The following is a 21,756-nucleotide window of genomic DNA, read 5'->3' as shown; positions in this document are numbered from 1 at the left end:
ATCTGAATTCTCTTTCCAGTTTCCTGCAGACAGAGAACAACTGTCTTCTAATTTTTTTTTTAACTTTAACTAGAAAAATCTAATGTCTTGTTTTAATGAAGATATACAGAAAGTAGAGATGATATTGACAGAATTCTGAGGTTTTCTAAGCAACTCATTACCACTGAAATTAACGAATGTTTCTAAAATGCTTGAGGTCCTTGAACAGCAAGCTCTTTGGCCCTGCCTTCATGGACCTTTATACCAACTGAAGAAACAAGTTTAAAATGCACAGTGTTCTGGAACAGTTTGCTTTACTCTGGTGACCCAGGGATTTTTGGTCTAGAAACATTCAGGAAATCAAGGAAACTGTTCTAATATCCTACTGGCCACAGCTGTGCTTATACTGCCGTAGAGAAACTGAGTTCTTGAGCTTTTCAGGTTTTTGGCCAAGGCTCAGCCCCTTTCCTACTGGGATAAGTGCCTGTAGTTATGATGTTGGTATCAAACCTACGTGGAGAGGATTTCACAGATACCAAGAAAAAAGGAAGAGCTTTTTCGTTTTCATCTCATAGACAAGAGTAGAGGTTTACAAGGGCTTATTTGTAACTCCAAGTGTCTGAAAAATGCATGGCTAAGATTAGTATTGTGTATGTGTCCCACCTCTGTCCTTAGAGGCATAAATCTTCTCTGTCTGCTTTTTTCCCTTACTTTCTATCATCCACAAGCCTTCTTTGCCTTCCCTCCTGCTATGTCCACATGATCTAAGTGCGCTAATAGAAGAGTCTGCTATGGCGAGGAAGTGAGAGGCAGCCCTTCCTGGAAAGCACATAGATAGAAGCTGTGCAGTGTGAAATGAGAATACTCTTCAGAGACATTTCACAAAGAACAGCAAATCAGATCATTTTTGTGACCATAAGATTTAATCAGATCAGTTACCAAAAGGAGGTGTAGTTAGTATTCAAAATTACAGATATCCTCAGACCTAGGATCCCTAAGTCCTTCGAACAAATAGAAGAAGCTCTTTTAAATCATGCAGAGAAATTCTTTTCCAGTGTAAGATGTTTCTGTAAAACTAAAGTACCATCAATTTAGGTTGAGAAGCTTATTAGAATGTTAAAGTCAAATTTAGGAAAGGAAGCCTATGTTGCCCATCATTTCATATACAGGGGGAAAGACATCTCTCTCTATGAGAACCATAAAGACTGGGTTTGGGGGAGGGGGTGTAGGTGCTTTTTCATACAGACTCTGCAGGCTGCTTAGGTACCTGCTTCCTCTGAAAGTAAAACAATGTGTTCTGTTTGTTTAAGGAGCTTTTTGTAAGGCAAACAAAAAAAAGAAAAGAAATTGATTCTGTGCCAATACATTTTCCAGCTCCTGTACAGAAGGGGACTGAAACAGTTTATAGTGAAATCAGAAAAGCTAATAATGGTAAGTAAGCTAGTAAAAAATTAAACACATAAAGGAAGCATTTGTATAGAGATTAGAGATAGATTTGTGAGTGATTAGTTTAGAAGATAAATGCCATAAAAAGAGATCCAAGTCACATAGGAACATCCTGAATAGCAGCTAAGAAATCACGGGTGTGAATAAACTGTACAACACCTTCATGTTTTTTCATAAACCAATGATCCTCAATGCAGTGAGGTTAATATTTGTAACATCTATTTCATCAGCCCATTCACACTGTGTCTGCTCAGTAGTTTGGCTCTACATCTGGATCTGAATCTGGAGCTGAACATGCCCTGTTGGGGATTATGTTAGGGTGCTATCTTCTGATTCAAACCCATCTCTAACAGCTAATGAAGAACACTTCCCCCCCCCCCCTTAGTTGAGCACGCTTGCCAGTGTTATAAAATATTACACTGTTTTTGGACATAACCCTAGCAAATACCCCAAAAGCTCCCAACAACAAACTAAAAAACTTTAAAGCAATATAATCACTTTAGCAGTGGGTTACGCATTTGTTTTAAGCACCATCACAAATTGTCTCAGATTGTGTGTGCCAGCCACACTAACCCCTCTCAACTCCTGAATTTAGCAAAGACTTTTGTATGTGGACATGAGCAGCTTACTGGAAATTACTGTCTATAAATGCTCTGGCAGTAATGAGTTCAGAGACAGTAGATTAAGAGTGCTGCTTCATAGCTTGTCAAAGACTAGATCAAAGGATTCTCTTTCCTCTCTTTGTATTAGGAAGTCTAGATTTGTAAATATTAGGGCTGTAAACTGGTCAGCTTTTCTCCCCATTCCCCATCCATCTTATCAAGTGGCTTTGTTGTGTACCATGTTTAATTTTTATTCTTCATGTTTTAATTTGCTATTTTCCTATTTAATGTGGGATTTCTCAACCCCTCCAACACAATATTCTGTTTCTAAGGAGTCTTTCCTGAGGATCTCGAGGTGCTTTACAAAACATTACTTAATTTTCCCTTGTGAGGAATTATAAGGCAGTTTTATCTCTATTTTACAGTTGAATAAACAGAGAGATTAGGTCATTCATTTCAGGCAATGTATTTAGACAGTGACAACACTGGGAACAGAATTTCAGAATCCTGACTCCTAGCTTGCTGCTAAACCTGTACTTTGTACACATTTTTCACAGCCTTGCAGAGAAGGCAGAACAACCTTTACACCAAAGAGCAGGCTTAGGCACTTCATGTAGGAGAGCCTGGCAGCATCATGGGAAAAAGCAGCTCACTTCAGGGCCTAGCCCAAAGACTAATGAACTAATGTTCTGAAAAGTTTTCTGGTGAGTTTGGATTGGACCTGTAATGAGCTGCACAAACCGACTGCATAGCCCCTTACTTTCTTTCTGCCGAGGTGTGAAGCTGAATATTATGCCTTTCATCATTCCTATTTTTGATGGAACAGAAAGAGTTTTATATACTAGAAGGATGTTTTGTGAGTTCTAGCGTAAACTCAAGGATGGTACAGTGGAGCTATAATTCAAAGCACTTATAAAACTGTACTTAAGGCGGGAACTGTAGTAAGATGAGACATGATTGAAAGACTGGGCTGAACTAACCAGATGATATGCAAACACCCCTTAATCTTGCAATCCACCTGCTCTTTTATACATAACATTCTACAGTTTCAGTTATTCTTGGAAACATAGTTAACAGTTTATTGTTTTAATCACATCTGTTTTTCCTGACTGATACACAGGAAAAGTGTTTCAAATAGATAAGCAGTGCATCACATAGCTATGCAGTTGCTTTGGACAGCTACCTTACATTCTGTTTAAATGTAATATTTACTTTGTTTTTGATAAGCTGCATGATGAGAAGGTAGCAAAGTACAACTGCAATGGAGGATTCCTGGGAAATAGATATATCTTCATAAGTACTTTCATATATTAATATAGGTACATTAAAGCCCAGTTCTGAAAGATGATGAACATTATTAGTGGACACAGAGGTGTTTTACCTCTATAATATTCACTAGGTTTGATTATCCCTATGAGATTTTTGATGTCTGAGAGTGCAATCTATGTCAGCAAGTCAATGGTTAGGACAAATGTGCCCTCTGGGGAAAGTACATGAATTGGGGAATTTATGTTGGCTACACTGTTTGAAAGACATAACACCTAAGACCTATGCAACATTTTAATATTAGCTACTTGTAGGTCACATTTGTGGTTTGGGTTTTTGTAATTAGAATTAATTGAGTGCTTCATAAGCAATGATGACTTTTCAGGGAGCTGCCTGTGCATATCAGGAATTGTGACAATTAGAGAGGAAGCTGAAGAGCTGTCAGTAGTTGTTATGTCTGATGCATTTTTTTGTGACTTAGGCAATGTATTTTTCCTCTCCCTTTTTCTGACCGCTCTCACTGCTGTCCTCAACAAGGCAGATGCCATCTCAGTAACCAACTCATCTTGGATTTTGATTTCCACAGCTATTGCTTCTCCTCACCCTAAATCATGAGTCCATAGTGCAGATAATGCTCTGGCCTTTCCACAGTGCCAGGCCTTTGGTAGTGTGCTGAGCACCTGCCATTATTCCTTTTCTTTTTGGTTTCCTATACTGACTATGCTATCTCCTCTAACTATCATTTCAATGTCTCTTCCACACCACGGTAAGACTTCCCATCCTATCTACTGTGGTGCTTTCCTCAGTCTGAATACCAGGCATAAGGAGATGCTACATTAAAGATAGACATTAAAGACTAAAGATAGACTGCCTGAGACACAGTCTCTTTGCACAAACAGGTGCATTTCAAATCCCAGAAAATGTCAATGGAGTTAGCTACAGTTTTGTGGGAAAAAGAAGTCATTTGTTAAATTCTAGCCCAGTCAGGCATGTTTTGATTTAAAGTCAAATAATAGTGCTGCAGATAGAGAATGTCAGTCTACTTAGTTGGATCCTAGATTTTCTCTGGTATAATGAGAGGTGTGGGGAGGATGCTGATCATGCTAGTATTGTCTCTGGAAGCAACTCATAGAGGTGAAGTTGTCCTTGCGCTTTTGGTGAATGGTAATTTAATTCAAAGAAAGAAGACTTGGTGTTTGGGAAGTTGATCCAGGTATTGGTTTAAAACTTCTCTAGATCAATAGGCTGTTACTTTAGTATTTTACAGAAAATACCTAAAGCTTCAAGTCTCAGCTTTAAATCAAACCTTACATCAGCTACACATCCAAATGGCAATTTGGGGAATGGGCACAATTAGCACCAGTCAGCTCAATAACACCTCTGTCTAGAAGTTCCCCACCCCCATCAGGATGAACTGATTTCTTTAAAACACTGTTTTCTCCAGCCCAGTCTCAGAGACATTGTTTTTTGTTCAGAACAGAGACAGTCTGAGACATAAGCAAAACAGTTAATTGCCTAAATCAGCAGACTGCCAGAAGGTAAAATGACCATGGCCATGCTGCCTGCTTTGCCTGTGCTGGAATCCCAGCTGCCTAGGCTGGATGGCTGATGCTGTTCCTGAGGGAGAGGTCAATGGTAAGGGCTGCTGGGAGCGTGGAGGCTCTGTTAGATGCAGGATTTACTTCCATCACATCTTTGAGCCTCCCAAGAGGCAATAGGGGCAGGAAGTCCAAGCATCTCCATACTGTTTTTTCCTCTCAGCTCCACCCCTTCCTTGGACACTGGTCCCAATTTTTGGGGTAGCACAGTTCATGTTGCTGAGAAGACTACAGCCGATTCCAGGTCACAGATTTCCTTACGTTTTTCAGGGCACTTCTTGTGGAAGACAGTCTATTAGTACATCCTTGCTCCTTTGGTGAACTCTGCTTTTGTTTTGCATCAGATCCAAAGTTTACAGAAGCCAGCGATAGGTTTTGCACTGATTTTGATGTGTGCTGAGTTGAACTCACAGTGGCTTATTGCAAGAGAACTGCTCTCTATTCTTAATTTCTCATCAGGAAAAGGGAAATCTACCAAACAAAATGCAGAGGCTTTATGCTGCTAAGCCTGGGAAAAAGAATTGGTCACTTGAAGGTAACTACAGTGGCGAGACAGGAAATTCTAAGAATCCTACTGCAACCAACAATGTACTATGGAAAAATAAATATATCCCAGTGGAAAGAGGCATGAGAAATCCCCATTACATTCAGTAGTTTGGAACAAACTTAGAAATCAGCTCCAGTAATCAGGAAATCTGCTCAAATACTTTCCTGCTACTAGGCCTCAGGCTTAACATCTCTGTACTCAGCCAGAAGTTCCCACTGAAAGTCTTTTCCAGCATGAAGGAAACTCACGGGGTTTGGGATTCATTATGTTCTTCAGGACTTAGACCTTAAGAGCGCATTTCAACTGCATACAGTCTGAGATCTTGTAAGTAATTTTTCCCTTCTCTGAAATAAAATCACTGTGTGTCTTAGTATTTTAAGACGTGTTCTATACCAAAGCCTAGATCTGTGAGACATTGATTCCAGAGACAAATGCTGGCTGTAGCTTTGGCAAAAAATTAGGCAAAGCCAGATGGTTTCAGTAAGACACAAATATGCAGGGGGGTTCTGTCCTTGCATGAACCTAAAATGCAAAGCAGAATTGTATGCCCCTGTGCAAGATGTTGTTCCCAATCTGCCTGCCAAGATTTCCTGTCTGTTGGAAGCTACTGCTCCTATAAAAGCCTTGGCAGAATGTAGTATTTGCCTGCAGTTCAGCTTCTTCAGCTGATGGTCCAGCATCTTAGCTTTCACCACTGCTGAAGAAGTGTTTGAGATGGATTGTGAGTTGCAGCTGCTTAGGCCTATATTCTGTTCTGTATAACCTGTAGCAGTGGGGCAGGGCAAGGCAGAGGGGATGACAGCATCTTACTACTGCCATATGATGCACCAGAAGTGAGCAACATCTGTTTGAGTTCTACTTGAGATCCAAAAATTTTCTTGGGCTTTACTGATCCCGGTTTCCAGTAGCTGCCACTAGGAAAATACATGACTAAGCCACATGGACTTGCATTCATTCCTTACAGAAAATCCATTTATTGTATTCCTTTGTAAAAGTATATTCTTTAAATTTAAAACCCTATCAACTGAAAGCAGCAACGAGAGTTTAAATCCATCAGGAATCCATAAAAATGCCTATCTTTATTATACTTGGTAATCTTTTAGAAGTCATCAGTGCTGGAACTTAAGGTCATTTATTGCTCTGGTTCCTCTAACAAAACATTTAAATCCTTGTTTGCTACTGCTGGGGAAGGAAAGCTTGATCTGTTTTTCTGTGTATGACTAGAATCTAGCATATCTCCATTTCCCTGTTTTTGTAAATAGGGGAATGCTAGGATTCATTTGAAAACCTCTGTGTTCCCCTTCATCACAGTAAAATCAGTTCAGTTTGAGTAAAAAACACTGCATGTTTACAACAGGAAGAAAAAAGAAGATTGTGAAAAGATTGACTTGGCAAAGAATTAGCAAAAGCACCATCCAGCTGTCATTGTGCTTTTGTTAGAGGATATACGCAGGCTTACCTGATTGGTACCTTTCAAAAATCATATGGCCTTTTAGCAGCACCTTCAAAGGACACAGAGTGTGACATTCTCCTAGCAGAGATATGGCACTTGGCTAGAAAGTCACATTATTTTGATTTGGGGTGACAGATTATATGGAGGCGGGATATCTGTTATTGTGACCAAATAGCTTTGGAGTAGCAAACATCCCGTTGTTTGAAGTTTGGAATTTATACAAAATTTCTCATTTCCTCCTTCCTGTAAGCACAATGCATTGTGACATAGGCCTAAACGGTTGCCCGCTGATACCTCATTTCATAAACCTTACATGTAGTTTTGTCCACTCAGGTCAAGCTTTGATGTAGCAGTGGGTTACTAGCATTTTTGTTCAGTGCTGTTTGCTCTCAAGACAAAAATCTTTTACATGTTTCCCTTGTAACTTTTATTTTGTTTCTTATCAAATTGGCCAAACACAGTGGGATCAATTTCATACTGAAATTAAGGTTATGCACCTACTGGTATAATGGGCAGTAGGCACATGAGTTTTTAACCCTTTTGCTAGGCTAAACATTGTGGGCAGCATTGTTTTGGAGAGAACTCATAGCATACAGTGATTGGTACATTCTAGTAGTCTCTCTGTGTTTCAGAAATTGCAGCCTGATTGTATGCTATGTTCATGATGCTGCTTTCACTGAAGCAGAATCATAATCCTAATGTTATAAAAATGCTGATGATATGAACTGCATGAGCTTAACTTCGCATAAATACACATGGATGTAATCATAAAGGAGAGAGAGACATTAGCATTGTTAACTGTTAGATTCACCCTTGTTCAGTTTCCTCATTACTTATACTGTCTGTCAAGGGATTTTCTAGACCTTTATTAAGGTCTATTTACAGTTTTTACTAGCCCTAATAACATGTAGTATTTTTCATAATATTTTTCATTTGACAATTTCAAAGCATTTTTCAAACATTATTTAAAAAGTGTTCTGCCTATGGGAGGGTTAATGTTATTATTTGTAATTTAAAAAATACATAATTGTAAATATAGATTAAGAGACTTCCAACTTCATAGAGAAAATGACTGCCAAGATTAACCCAGAGCCCTAGTCCAAATCCTGTGCTTTGAACATTAGATAAATTTTCTTGATACAAGCTCTCTCCACTGAATTTGATATACTTCCCAAGAAAATAGCCTTCAGGATTCAGTGCTTGCTTTTATCATGTGTGAAATATCTTAACAGGCCATACAAAAGAGCGCTTTGAACTCAGTCCTCTTCTAAAAGAGGAGTTAATTTCTTCATGTCTTACTTTTAGAGGGCAAAGGAATATTTGTGTTTTAGTATTTGAAAGTATTCTCTGAAACTTCTAAATAGCTAAATTCACTCTAAAAATAAGCTTAAGGTCTAATTTTAAAGTTCACTGATCCTAAATGGAAAGACTTCCCACTGACTCTCAGGGACAAGCATCTCTTTATTAATCAAATATCAGGTGTCTTCATGAGATCTTATTTGTCTCTGAAAATTGTATTGTATACCGGATTTCTGCAACACGTTATTTTCCTGGCAAGGAATTCGAAAAGGAAGTATAATGCTCATGAGAACTTGCCTCTAAAAGGAAGATTCTTTTTTGTCTGGTAACAGTTTGTGCTCTCAGTAGAGGCTATTAACTCTGAACAGACTTCTGCTCTAAGTCATAATCAGGAAGGCTGTCAAACATGTTCTTCTGTTCAAGATGGTCTTTGAAATGGCTGGTCCTAGCCACATACTTGCAGTAAGCTAGTGCTGGAATACTTCCTAGGACGAGAGCCCTTAGTTGAACCTTGGTTGTAGGTAGCAATATTACATTATTGCAAAGTGAACAAACTAAAGTTAGAATAAACATAAAAGGCTATTTTCTGGAACATAAAACTGATCACTCTGCAGTGTGCCATTTCATAATTTATGAATTATATTTTATTTTGCAGATTCTATGGAAAGCAGGTATTCTGTAAGTATGCATTTGATGTGAGCAACTAAAGATAGGGAGACAGGATTGAGGTTACTGTTCAGCTAGTGAAATAACATTCAAGTGTGGCCATGTTTCTCATTATTTATTTTTTGTTCACAACCTTTACTGGTAGCTATTGGGCAACCCCTTCATATATGTTCTTTCTAGCCAGGCTTTCAGTGATACATTTACAGTGTGGTCAGCTTTAAAAGCCATGGAATTGACTGGTATTTGATAGCACTAGTATGGGAGGTAGATGATAAATACTGATCTTCTGATAATTTGTATGTTAAACAACTTAGGATATGTATCACAAATATTCACACTGACAGAATGGCCCAGGTTGGGGATGGCTGCTGCTTGCTTCAGGCTTCTGTTGGAGCTGAAGCATTCAAGGCTCAGTTATGAGAACTTGCTAAATTGGTTAACCTATAGCTGGGGGCAGAGAGCTGTTGTTCTTTGAATTCTATCTGGAAAATCTATAGTATGTTTTGCACTAGCGAATCTCCTAACATTGTGCCTGCTCACATGACACATGTACATCTGTGACTGGGACATCGAGAGAAGTGAGGTCCTTCCTAAGGTGTGAACAATATGGTGAACAGCTTTATAGGGCTAAAAATCAGAGAAAATAATGTATTTATAGCAAAAAAAAAAAAAAAGTGAATGCCTTGAATGAGCTGTTCCTCTACACTGAAGAAAACTAAGAGGCAGGGAACATAAATTTCTGGAGAACTTTCATAAAAGTTAGATAAGTTATTTAACCCAACCTCAAACCAGGCAGACAGTGTGTTTTTTTGCCATCCACTTTGTGACTTTGGAACTTGTACTTAAAGAAAAGAGAGAGAGAGAGAGAGAGAGAGAGAGACTCATAAATAAGACTCACAATAGCGCAGCCTACGTCAGCTTATTGCATCCATTTGAGTTTTGAAAGGCTCTGTCAGCACTCACAACCCCATGGGATAAAAAAGCAGCCCATTGTATTATTTACAGACATTGGCAGAGCACTGAAGGTCACAGATTGTGTTACGATAAACAGACATATATTAACAGGCCAGTAGGGTTTATAATATCATTGTCTCTCTTAGTTTAAAGGTTTGTTTTTATTCTTTGCTCTCAATTCTCTAAAAATAAATCAAGCTAACTCTCCTCTGGTTATACCAGGCATTCCTTGGAGAGTCAGGCAGAAGAAAGTTTGGCCCTTTCCAGCACAGTGGAAAAGTGGGCAAGAGTGGCTGTGGTGGACATCTGGTGCGGGCTGAGGGAGGAGTTCTTTGTCATTTTTTCCCCGCACTCTACAGCATTTGTAAAGGAGATTGGATGAAAGACTGAAGCTTCATTAAAATGTTTTCATTTTGTTTTCCTGTGGCCAAAAATCTCTCCATGGAAGTATGAGGCTATTTCAGTGAAAACACAGTGACTACCCCGTGTAGTACCCCACTCCATCTTAATTAGTTGGGCTATTAGAGCTTGCTAAACCAGACAATCTATGAAGTAATGTTAAGTTGAAGGGAGAAGTGTCAACGGAGGGCAGTGTTTTTCTTGTGTTGTCTGTACAAACTCCTGTTAACAGTAGGAGAGTACTAAAATTAGATACTCTGTAAAGCTAATCCCATTGTCAGAAACACCCCAAAGAAAAGTTAGATTTGTAACACTTGCACATTTTACTGAGTTTTCCTAGAAATAGTCTTACTCACTTCACATCTGTGGCACTGTGCCCCCTCCTTAGATATCGCTCATGTACTTAATGTACCTGAGCGATATCTAAGGAGGGGGCACAGTAATGTAATTATTCCTTTTTTTGAATTATTAGTGCTTCCAAAGACATGGTGAAAACAATTCCCCATCTTCTGCCTCTTGAATGCTTGCTTCTATTCCCAGTAAAATCTGTGACAAAAAGCAGCACCCTCCTTCTTTTGAACTCTCCAGATAAGTGATTTGCAGTGGGATTGGACAGATAAATTTCTTTATAGATTTTCCATCCCCCCATTTTCTTCTCAGCACTTTTCAGGCAACATAGATGAGCACAGAAGAGGCAGGGAGTTACAAAGGTGCTTTCTATCATTATCGTGTTGCAGTTGTTTTCTTCTATAACTCATTTTCTCTCAATGTTTAGCTCTGATGTACCACAGAGGTTTGGACCAATTGAGTGGGAGTTGTTGATCCTACTCATCAAAAGGAAAATGCTCCTCTAAACTGATCAAGTAGCTTAAACTTCCTCCCCAGCTGTTCTGCTCCTTTACAAACAAATGAAGTGTTTGGCTCAGAGGTGAAGTTGCTTTAGATCTGCGGCTCCTTTAATTTGTGAGTGAAAGGGGGCCTTCAGGCTCTGGGCTGGTCGGCATGGCATCTTAATCACCTGAAATGCCGGATGGGTTACTTGGCTGCAGTGACCTGTCAGACAACAGGCCTGCAGAATTTGACTTTGTCCAAGTGGTAATAGGTATCCCAGAAGGGTCTATGGGACAAAGGGCACCAGAGCAGAAAGGCTGCTGTTTTGTTAAGAGCTTTTTTTTTCGAGGCAGAAGGACATGCAACCGTTTTACTGTAATAATGGTGGTGGAAACTTGACATCAGATCCTGCTGTCCTTTTCTCTCTCTAAATTAAACTAACAGTGTGGGTCCCACTCCTCAGATAAACTTTATTAACTTACTCCGTTCTGCCTTGATCCTCCAGATGTCACAGGCAAAACAGAGTACTGCACTATGGAAGAGAAAGATGAAGAAAATCATTTTAATGAGCACTAGCCCTGCTTCTATCTTTTTGCCTATAAGTAGCTTCTGTCAGAATAAATATAATTCAGCATGATAACTAAAGAACTGTGTTCCATCTTCACTGTGAGACCGTGATCAAGTTGAGCTCAGGGCTTTTAATAAACACTGTGTGCTGACAATAATTGTTGTGTTACACAGATTCATTGGAAGTGTTCGAATGTATTATGTCAAGAAAGGTGGTGCATTAGAAAAACTCATTATCTGTTAAAGTCTGAATTATTTAAATTATATAAAGGCCTAATTGCAATACAGGCTCTGACTGATTTGCAGTCCAGAGTAACTTGAACCTGAATGCCTTGGACTTCCAGAACATTTAGAAATTAGCCCAAAGTTTTGGTTTGGAGGTTCCTTGCCTCTTTCTCGTCTGTTTCAGGAATTTGTATCTTAAATGCCATCCATAGGAAGTATTTGCAAAAGAAATGAATTACTTAGAGAGGAACTGGGAGGAGGTTTCCTTCCTGAAATCAGAGCTGGCAATCTTTCTAAGTTATTTAATGGTCCCAGTTTCTGAAAACATATTGAAGGAAATATCTTAACAATGAGATAGCCACTTCGCCAAATACTAATTGGTATTGTGTTGAATTTACCTCAGCGGTACATTCTGACTTCATATCTCCTCCTCCCCTATTACCTCTTAGATGTGTTTATTTGTTTGTTTTATTTTGTCCTGGAGTGTATGTGGACTGGCAGTCTTGGTCAGGACAGAGTGTACTTTAGCTGCCTCTCTGTACAGCCTCAGAATGTACCCTCTGAGACAGAAACCTGTCCAATTTCAAACTATGTGCAGAAATGTCTGTTTTTTCAGGTACTCTCTCATCTTTACCAGGTGATCCCAAAAGCGTTTTATAAATTCTCTGCGGTAAAAGAATTGCTTCACTCTTTGCCAGCAAAATGCAGCCAGCTCTGAAGTGGGACCTGGCATGTGTTTAACTGTGCCTAGTAGCATGGCACAATAGCTTCAGAAGGGAAATGAAGATGAAGGATGTGTCCATTTAATATTGTGGGGGGATTTCAGGCAGTCAGGATATGAAAAACAAGGTGATCCTCTGAAATAAACATTGAATTATAAACCAGGAATTCCTGCCTCTGAGTCATGGGGCAAATCCTTTGGGGGTAAGTCCACAAAAGGAATTAGGCGCCTCAGTGCTGACAGACTAAACTATTAGGTTAGAGGCCACCATGTACTCTTAGCAGATTTTTGTAGGAGGAGGACTTGCTTTGGCAGCTGATGTCAGGAAAGACCTGACAGTTGTCAATCCTCAGTGGACAGAATTATTTCTGTCATGTAATGTAAAGTCTGTGAAGTTTGGGAACTTTCCTTGGCATCTCCCATTAGTTAGTGTAGGTGGCTCTGCTATCTGCACGTTGCCTTTTGTGGTTCTTGGTGCCAGGTTTCTATGTCCCCCTGTGTACTGAATAGAGAGGCTAATCTAAGGAGTGGATTCTTGTAGAAACACAGTGTCTGCCTGTTGGATGCTGCATCGCTCACTGTTGGGATACCCCAAGCGCTTCTTGGGGAAAGGTTTTCCTAGGTTGTAGGACTGAAGTTGGGAGCCTAATTGTGCATTTAGCCTCAATTAGTAAAGAAGGGCCCTTTTAGATGCATTGGGTGCCAGCAGTTCCCATAAGAATCCAACTTTTATCAGTAAGCGCCCAGTTACAAATGTTGGTGCTTAACTGTGTTGCAGTCCAGTCTGGAATTGTTAATCTAAATCTTCCACTGTCTTACTTCCTTTTTCATCCAATGAAGGTAATACTACTATCTCCCCAGGGAACTGTGAGTATTTATTAGCCCATTGCACAGTGCTCTAAGGAATATGTTATTATATTTAAAGTTTTTATATTGAACAAAAAGGACAGGAGAGGATAGGGGGGCATTTATATTCATACCTTTTTTTTCTTTTTTGGTCTTGTTGCCAACAGAGAATACAAGGGCCTCCTGATGCTACTTAGAACAGCCATCTCAAACATCGACTGAGGGAAGAAAACAAACCGAGATGGAAGATGTTGCAGCTGTTTCAAAAGCTCTGTTTATGAGTTTGCCAGGCTCTTCTTTTCAAAGTTTATTTCCTCAGGGGGTCAATAGAGATGTTCCTAAAGCATTTAATGGAAAAAAATTACAAATAAAAATTCTCATAGGAAAGTGGCTCTGGAAACCACTGACCTAGCTTCCCATCTTTAATTTCTCCTGCTAATGCAATTTTGTCTCTCTAGTCTCCAATTGATCATGCTCTGAGGAAATAGAAGGGGAAGCTACATCTGAGGAAGTACATTCTACAGTGCAGTAACTACTGTGATGCTAGATATCTAAGCTTGCTTTAAACTAGTGAATTTGGTTATCATCAGTAACACTCTACTGTGCCAGAACAGAGCTCAGCACAGCCTGGTCAGCCATGTATGTGCTTTGACATGATCTTGCAGCTTGTGCTGAGCTCCCTGTGCTGCAGCAGCTGGACTGCTACAAATTTTGGAGCCAACTAATTTATAGCTAGCTTGGATGTTACACTGCAATGATGCGTCTAATGGAAGAACAAATTCTGGGATCTCTAAAAACTTGAATAACTGTTCAAAGATTCAGTACTTTACCAAGTGCTTCTGTCAGTAGAGGTACAAATATCCTTGTTCTTTGCTGAATTGCTTTCCCCCTCTAAAAGTTGTAATGCTTTTTGGTTGTTTTTTTGTGATGGCTCTTCGAGGAATAATTGCCCATCACAGTTATTTTGGATGATGCAAAATATAGGTCTTTGGTGGGTAGATATACGACACCCAGGTCAATGAGTTTGTGCCTGAAAATCCAGTTATGTATAATCCGTATTCATTTGATTTTAGGAGAGATCCGAAGTTGTACTTAGGTCCAGTTTGGAGCTTCATGTCTATCCTTTTTCTCTATAGTATAAACCACTATCATGGCTTTTGAAGATCACATTCAATCCAAAACAGTTGCTGGAATGCTATTTCAAATTAGGGGTTCAGTAAAAGCCTGGCTATAAACTTCAGGCTAGACTGGATCCAGTTCTGGACCTGGATCTAATCATGTTTATCTCAGTTGCATTAGTTTTAATAAAATAGAAGAACAAAAAGTACTGTCCCCAACTCTTCAACCCATTGGTCTCTGACATTGCAATTGCTCTCCTTTTTTTACTGCAGATTAAATTACTGCAAGATCTGGGCCACAGGTAAGAAGGTTCTTATTTTAATTAGCAAATAATGAAAGAGAGGACATGGATTTGTATATACATATATAGTTACTGCTTTATGCATTGCATCAAAGGCGCAAAAACAGCAGGAAGTACAAAAGGGTTTTATATCCTCATTCCAAACACATTTAAATTTTCCAATTCCAGTTACTGGCTAGTATCTCTTTAATTTATTGTTCCCTATGAAAATGTTGTTTGTATCATAAACCTTTCATAAATTACTTCATAGCACTCTTCTGTTGGCACATGTTCTTTCTAGCATCCCACCAGTGTCCATACAAATGTGTTACTATAGGGAATGTGAAAAGGTATTATTTTAATAAATCTTTGAATTGAACTTTGCATTGGATCTTGCATGTTCATATTAGTGACCACTCACAAGTGAATGCCTGTAAAGCTTATTCTTAGTGATGAACCATATAGATACATTCTGTGATGTGTTGCGTAAATTTACATATGGAGGATGTCATCTCTGCAATAAGTGATTCCAGGTACCTAGATCTGTTGTCATGAACCAAGTAAACACACTAAATTGGTTTAAGAGTGAGCACTGGTTCACATAAGTTCTCTGCAAAATTACTTAAAGGTTCTCCACATACATTTCTGTAGTCCCTGGCACAGCTCAGAAAAGCTCTGGTCTCAGGTAGGTTTCAAAATGCCATTTGTGGAATATGGTGCAGCAATGGAGTGATCCATTAATCTAGTTGAGCTTGTCTCTTGGCTGGAATAATCATAAACTATTTTGGACTTAGCCTATAAAAGTTTTTTGCCCTCCTGAAACTCATCTGATCCATCCACTTCTTGGAATGCTGTGCACTGCTTTGAGCACTTTTGTTTTGCCTTACAAATATGTCAAAATATTTAAAATTACAGGGCATTAGCTCATCAGACATCTCTGCAGAAGACAAGGTTACTGTGCCCGTAACATAAGCAACTACACAATGAATCCAGTGTCTTGTTATGGACATGTCTCCTGGATGGCAAACAAGCCTCATAGCCCATTGAAAACATTTGGGAAATAAGTTTTGAATCTGTTTCTGAACCAGATTAAAGCTGAGATTAGAGTTCAAACAATATATTATTGAAAAAACAGCCAAAGAACCCTTCTTTTTTTCTTCCTTGTCACCAGACTGAACTCAGTGAATATAAAATGAAGTGTGTTGCTGAGTACTTGCTTTTGGGGTAGACAAATAAAAGGGTGTCCTAAATTAGTCTGGTGTGGGGACAGGCCTGGACTTACCAGGTAGCCTGGAGAGGTGGTGTCTTGAGGTCTTGAGGGCTTTTGTCTTCCCAGTAGCACCAAATGGTAGTTCTCCTGGATGCACATGATGCTGTGCAGCCTCCCATCCACCCCATTTAGATCCAGGCTGTGGTTGTGTGATGTGGTTTATACTGTTCTGCACGTGAAAGAGCCAGTCCATTTCCATTTGTCTCATGAGAGACAGCAGGAAAAAGCAGTTTGCAAAACAGGGCCTACAAGTGTCATCATTCCTGTTAGTGATAACTGGAAGCTACATGCTTCAGAGGAGAAGGGACCCTTTTGCCTCAAAGTCTAGCTCTGGCTGAAGATGGTTTGTTCCGATTCATGAAGAGCTGGGAAAGCACGGAGAGTTGCTTTTCACTTTAAAACATATCACTTTTTAAGTGTTAACTCTTAAAAGTGAGAAGGAAGTGAAGGGATTACTTTTCTAAATCAGTACTTTTAGCAGTTTGTTAATGCTTTCTGGTTATCACAGCCTGGAAGGAATCAGAATTTTGGGGTAAGGATATATGAAAGTCTCTACCTTTTTTTTTTTGTTTTTAACTCTTAAAGTTTAGGCTAGTGTTTCTCAAATAAACTTGCATGGATTTTCCCAACAGTTTTTCTGATGGTAAATGCTTCCAGTAAGAATTCGTTATTAGCCATTAACAATACTTCTGACAAAAACTGTAAGGAAAATCCTCAGGCCCTTTGTGGCCTGGCTTCTCTGCGCAGTTCTCTGGACAGCACCACATCCTGTTTGCACTGCGCGGAGTCACAGAGACCGACCATTTTGCTGCCTCGCTTCATTAACTTTTTAACATTTTTACTATTGCTGAGCAGAAGCTTTTGGGCTGAGATATAGAAATGCTGTACACTAACAGACTTTTCTTCCTTGGCACTGTTAATCTTTAATTTCCAGTGAACTAGCAGCTGCTTATTTTCTTTCCTAAAGTAAGTACATTTCTGTGGAAAACCAGAGGGAGCGCGGCCGGGTTCGCGCGAGCAGCTGCCTGACGGGGCCGCGCAGTGCGCGCCGCAGCCGCGCGGCCTGGCTCGCTGCTGCCTTTGCGCGACTCCCGCGCTGTCGCCTGCGCCTGAGGCGATGGTGTCGCCTGCGCCTGAGGCGATGGGGCCGCGGCCGCCGCGCTGCGGCCTTGGTGCGGCGCTGACCCCTGGCGGCCGCGGGCCTCGGGCGGTGGGAGCCGCCTGGGCGTGCAGGGAGCCTGCAGCTTTGGCCCTGCTTTCTGGACCGGCTGCCTCTTCCGTATGTATTTTTTTCTGTCTCTCTCCGTGCATAGAGTTAACGGAGCCTTGTGACTTTTATTCCTACAGCAGTATGATCTCTCCAGCTGGACCTCTGCCACTCTTCAAGAATGAAACCCAGGGTAAACCTTCCAGCCGTGACTTCTTCTCCCTTGCTGTATGTTTAGAGCATATGGCAGTTAATGACTTGTTTGTAAAATGCCGGGATATCTCGTGTCTGCAAAGAGTAAATATCCTTTTCATCAGTGAGTGAATAAACCCCAAAGTTTATTTACTTTTCTGGGGTGTTATGTGCTTGTTCTAATTCCTTTGTGAGCTCCATTCAGTTCAGGTTCTTAGTGCTGCAATTCATCACTAAGCTCTCTTTCATCATAAGCCCCCAGCTTCTGGGGGAAGGGGAAGTAAAGCTGTCAGATTGGCTGTAGCAGATCTGTTGTGAGGGAAAGGACAGGTACAGGGAAAGAAAAAAAGCTCAAGAAAAACAGAGTGATCAAATGGAAAAAAAATGACACCAGTTAAACTAGAAATTAAACTGATAGATAGAAATTATCAGTACAAATTTAAAATGCTAACACGTTTGTTTATTTAGAACTTCAAGGCTTTTCTGAATAGATTGGTGAAAGCAGAATAAACATCACTTTTACTGTTATTTGGGAAGTAATAAGCAAGTTGTCATGTCTAAAGAACCACAAAGAATGGGGCATTGTCTTCATCCTTTGAAACAGTCCACTCTAAATCACAGGTGCTCCCATAAAAAGAAGCATGGAGAGTCTAGCAATCATGAGAATGTGGCTTGCATGGGAAGCTTCAATTAAATGTGAGCATTTTATATTTATGCAGGTAATTTGTTTTCTCACCAAACACAGATATGCTGGGTGGGAAGGCTGAAAGAATTCTCACCATTGCAGGAGATAATCACTGTAGTTAAGTTTTGAATTTAATACTAAAATAAATCACAGTTTCATCAGGGAAGGAGTCACCTGCAAAGTCTGATGACAGACAAACAAAATAACAGCATGAAACTGAAATCAAAGATTTAGCACCAACCAGCAAAGATCTAGGTAGCCCTTGCAAAGGAGCTCAGAATAGGCCCTGATCTGCCAGGGTCTGCAGCAGCATTGAATTCAGTGCGAGGCTGTAACGGTGATTGCTAGAAACGGGCCTCACCCAGCATCCAGGGTCTGACCACACTCCCGAGCTTAGGGGGAATTCAGATTCAGAAGGTATTTTGACATGGTTAAGCCCGCAAATACAGTAAACTATTACTTGTGGTAAAGTTAGGATTTGGCTCTGAAGCTAATAGATTAGTACATCTTTTTTGCAAGTACAAGAGCACTAGACAAAATCAGGACCTTCTTTCAGGCAATGAAGATGTGACAGTTTTTTCACTGAACAAACGACAGGGACCAGTGTGACCGTTCACAATCTCCTGGTTGCTGCCCTGATTTTTCTGTAGTTGTCTTTTTGTTGTAATGTTTTGTTGGGGAGATAAAAGTAAAGCTTGGATTGAAGGCTTATTATGAGAGGAAAGAGAGTGAAAAGAGATAGAAAGGAAAGATGGAGGGAAGTGAGCAGCAAAAGGGGAGAGAACTGAAACGATTGCAGAGGGTTTGTGAAGAAACAACCAACCAGTCTGGTGACATTAGTGCCCCCACGCTCTGTGGTGCTGGCGATGCCCTGGAGAATGGGAGGCTGCGGCAGAATCGGTTCTGCAGAGGTTGGCCTGTCCCAAACAAACATTCACGTGTCTGTAGAAGTCCTGTGACTGCTAGAAGCAGAAGATATGCCTGGCAATAAAAGGCACTTTTACAGGTAACAGCATCATTGATCCAGGAAGACAATGGGCTCATTTCAGTTGCTGCTCTTGGTGTATTGGTCTTGTATAGGGATGTTAGCCATGAGGAACTGAGGAACCTATCTGATATACAGCTGGTGTAACAGACTGTAATATTGCCACCGGGAGTGTGTGTTTTCAGAAGCAAAATTGTATTACTCTGTTATTTAGCTGCCATAATCCAAGCCCTGTTCAGTGCTTGCAGAGGAAGTGTGACTGCCTTGTTCCACGACGCACTTATCAACACTTGCGCGGGGAGAGCTTGCCTTTAAATCCTCTGCGCTGGCTTTTTGTTTATTCATTTTTTAACTACACAGAGAGCCAAGTCTCCACTGCAAGTGACATGGTTTCACTTTGAAAATCAATGAGCTAGTGCTACGAGCACAGAAATGTCTTGCCTGTGAACTTCATGTTGTTCAGAGCAGCTGAACTGACAGCCCTGACTGACTTCTGTCTTCATGGAGCAAATCCATGCCAAATGTCTGAACTCCCTCGTGGCCCTCACCACCCACCCCAGGCTGCTCCCCGGTGCAAGCCTCTGGGGTAGTTCAGTCTCCAACCAGCAGTAAGTCACAGAAATTTGTCCTCTCCAAGTAGAATCACCACTTCTCAGCCCCAGCCTTTCCCTAGGGGATTCTGTTCAGGGATGAGTGCTTCAGAGGAAGGGAAAATGCTAATGCAGGGCTGCCGGCCTGTCCCCGGGAGAGGAGGGGACAGAGAGATTGACATCAATGGGGAAGGATAAGGGCTCTGGCTCAAGTGGGATGAGTCACGGTATTACTGGAAGGGGGGAATTTGGCATCCCTGTTTGACAGTAGGCTGAGAGAGTCTAATGGAAGAAAAATTGTCAAGTCTATTAAAATGCGGTCAGAGTGTAAGTCAATTTAATGAAAATTGCAGCCACCCAGGTTATTAAATTAGGATGAGATTGTCAATAGGAAATATAGATTTGCTTTTGAATAATTTTAAATTATTTAAAGCAAGGTAATAATGAAAATCTCACAGAGTCTCAGTAATGCAAAACATAGATTTGATTTTGTTACTGTTTGAGTTGGGTTTTATTTTTTCATTTCAACTTCAGGATTGTTAAAGGAGCAGGAGTTTTAAAAACCCAGACAAATGGGAATGCCAAGAGCTATAAAAGCTGCTATGAGGCAAAAGCTCAGAGGTGGCTGGAGATGAGCTGTGATTCTGCAGTGTTATCCATGGCAGAGCTGAAACCAGGTAAATCAAAGTGCATCTAAATGCAGTCCTTGCATGGAAAATAACAGCTCAAATTTTCTAGCCACTGATTGTGCTCAGATTACTGGGTTTTAGCACTCAGGACTAGATGGCCTCTATTGCTCCAGTTGCTTTGGCCATTAATGATAATACTTCTCACAAGCCATTTGGACCTGCTGTGCCTGATGCTCCCCTATCTCTCACCGCATGTGGCCGTTGCCACTTGAGCAGAGGGTGCTCTGCCTCCAGATACAAACAGAAGCATTTTGCACTGCCCTGAATTCCTGGAAACGCCTGCATACAGGCAAAAGAGAGAACAAGAGTGAACTGCCTCCCTGGCTGCAATTTTCAGATGGATTCAGTGAACAGAGCTGAGCCCTGACACAGAGTATTCCTTAGGGCTGGAGCTTTTTGGAAAAAACAGATCTAAATGTACTTACAGCATGCGCTGGGCACCAAGCACTCTTGAAAAACTGGTTCTGCCGGTGGCTGCTGAGCCTGTAACAATCACTAGACTATCTGCCCCCTTGGCTGGAAGTCGGAGACCTTAAGGGAGCAGAGAGGGGAAATATGCAGACTTGAGAAGAGAGACTTATGTTCCTCCCAGGGACCTCGGAGGCTAGTTGATCTCTACAGAAGGATGGTATGTTCAGCATGACTGAAAGTATTAGCTGGCTCAGCCCCCAAACCTCAGAACATTGTGTACGCTGCTTAAATCCAGTTTAGTCATTGCTGGAGGGAGGCAAGGCTGCCTTATTAGAAAAGAACCCTGACACGCACCTGAGTTTTGTCAAACAAAAAACACCGAAAGTTTTTTTTTTTAACTCTCTTTATTTCATTTCCTTTTCTTTTTACTTTTCTTGCTGAAGGTGATCTTCTCCCACTGACTTGATTTCTTTTTGATTGAGGATGAATCACACAATCCTGCATGTTTATCTGTATACTGAATGAGACTGTGGAAAGCAGATTTGATTAATGTTCCCTACAAGGAGAAAACGATAATTGATACTTTTTGATTACAACTTTTCTGCATTACGGTCTAGTTTTTCAGCTCATAATCATTAACAGTATAATAGAGACTTAAGTAAATGGCTACCTTTTCCTCTTTTGTAGTAGATATAGGTCAGATTTTTGTGTTTAATGGTTATTATCTCTGACACACTAATTAGTGCACTGACTGGCTCACAAAGGTCACGTCTGCATACAAACATGGACAAGGCTGTGTACTCACATCAACTGATTCTCCTAATTGCTGTGTCTTCTGGAGTCATTTTCACCAGTGCAAAGTCACTAGTTTGCCTTGGTAGCTGTTTTACACCTACTTTGTACTTATGTCAGTGAAAGGAGTGTCAGGA

General features: G+C 40.5%; 1 protein-coding gene across 6 annotated transcripts in view; it reads left to right on the top strand.

Moving 5' to 3' along the window:
* Nucleotides 1-17,602, top strand: part of PECAM1 (platelet and endothelial cell adhesion molecule 1) — a 37,923-nt gene extending 20,321 nt beyond the window's left edge. For 2 of the 6 annotated variants that reach the window (XM_013953146.2, XM_067308371.1), the window contains one exon: nucleotides 13,567-15,182. In XM_013953146.2, the coding sequence (XP_013808600.2) occupies nucleotides 13,567-13,586 (20 nt within the window). In that variant the 3' untranslated portion in view covers nucleotides 13,587-15,182. Of the gene's footprint in view, nucleotides 1-1,353; nucleotides 1,411-5,350; nucleotides 5,666-8,845; nucleotides 8,869-13,566; nucleotides 15,183-17,415 lie in introns of those variants that run through there. The other 4 variants (XM_013953147.2, XM_067308370.1, XM_067308369.1 and 1 more) reach the window with 4 other exon arrangements.
* The last annotated feature ends 4,154 nt before the right edge of the window (nucleotides 17,603-21,756 follow it).

Source organism: Apteryx mantelli, chromosome 19 (assembly GCF_036417845.1).
Source record: "Apteryx mantelli isolate bAptMan1 chromosome 19, bAptMan1.hap1, whole genome shotgun sequence".
Classification (NCBI taxonomy): Eukaryota; Metazoa; Chordata; class Aves; order Apterygiformes; family Apterygidae; genus Apteryx; species Apteryx mantelli.
The sequence above is the reverse complement of the archived record's forward strand: the minus strand, read 5'-3'. Positions and strand labels throughout refer to the sequence as shown.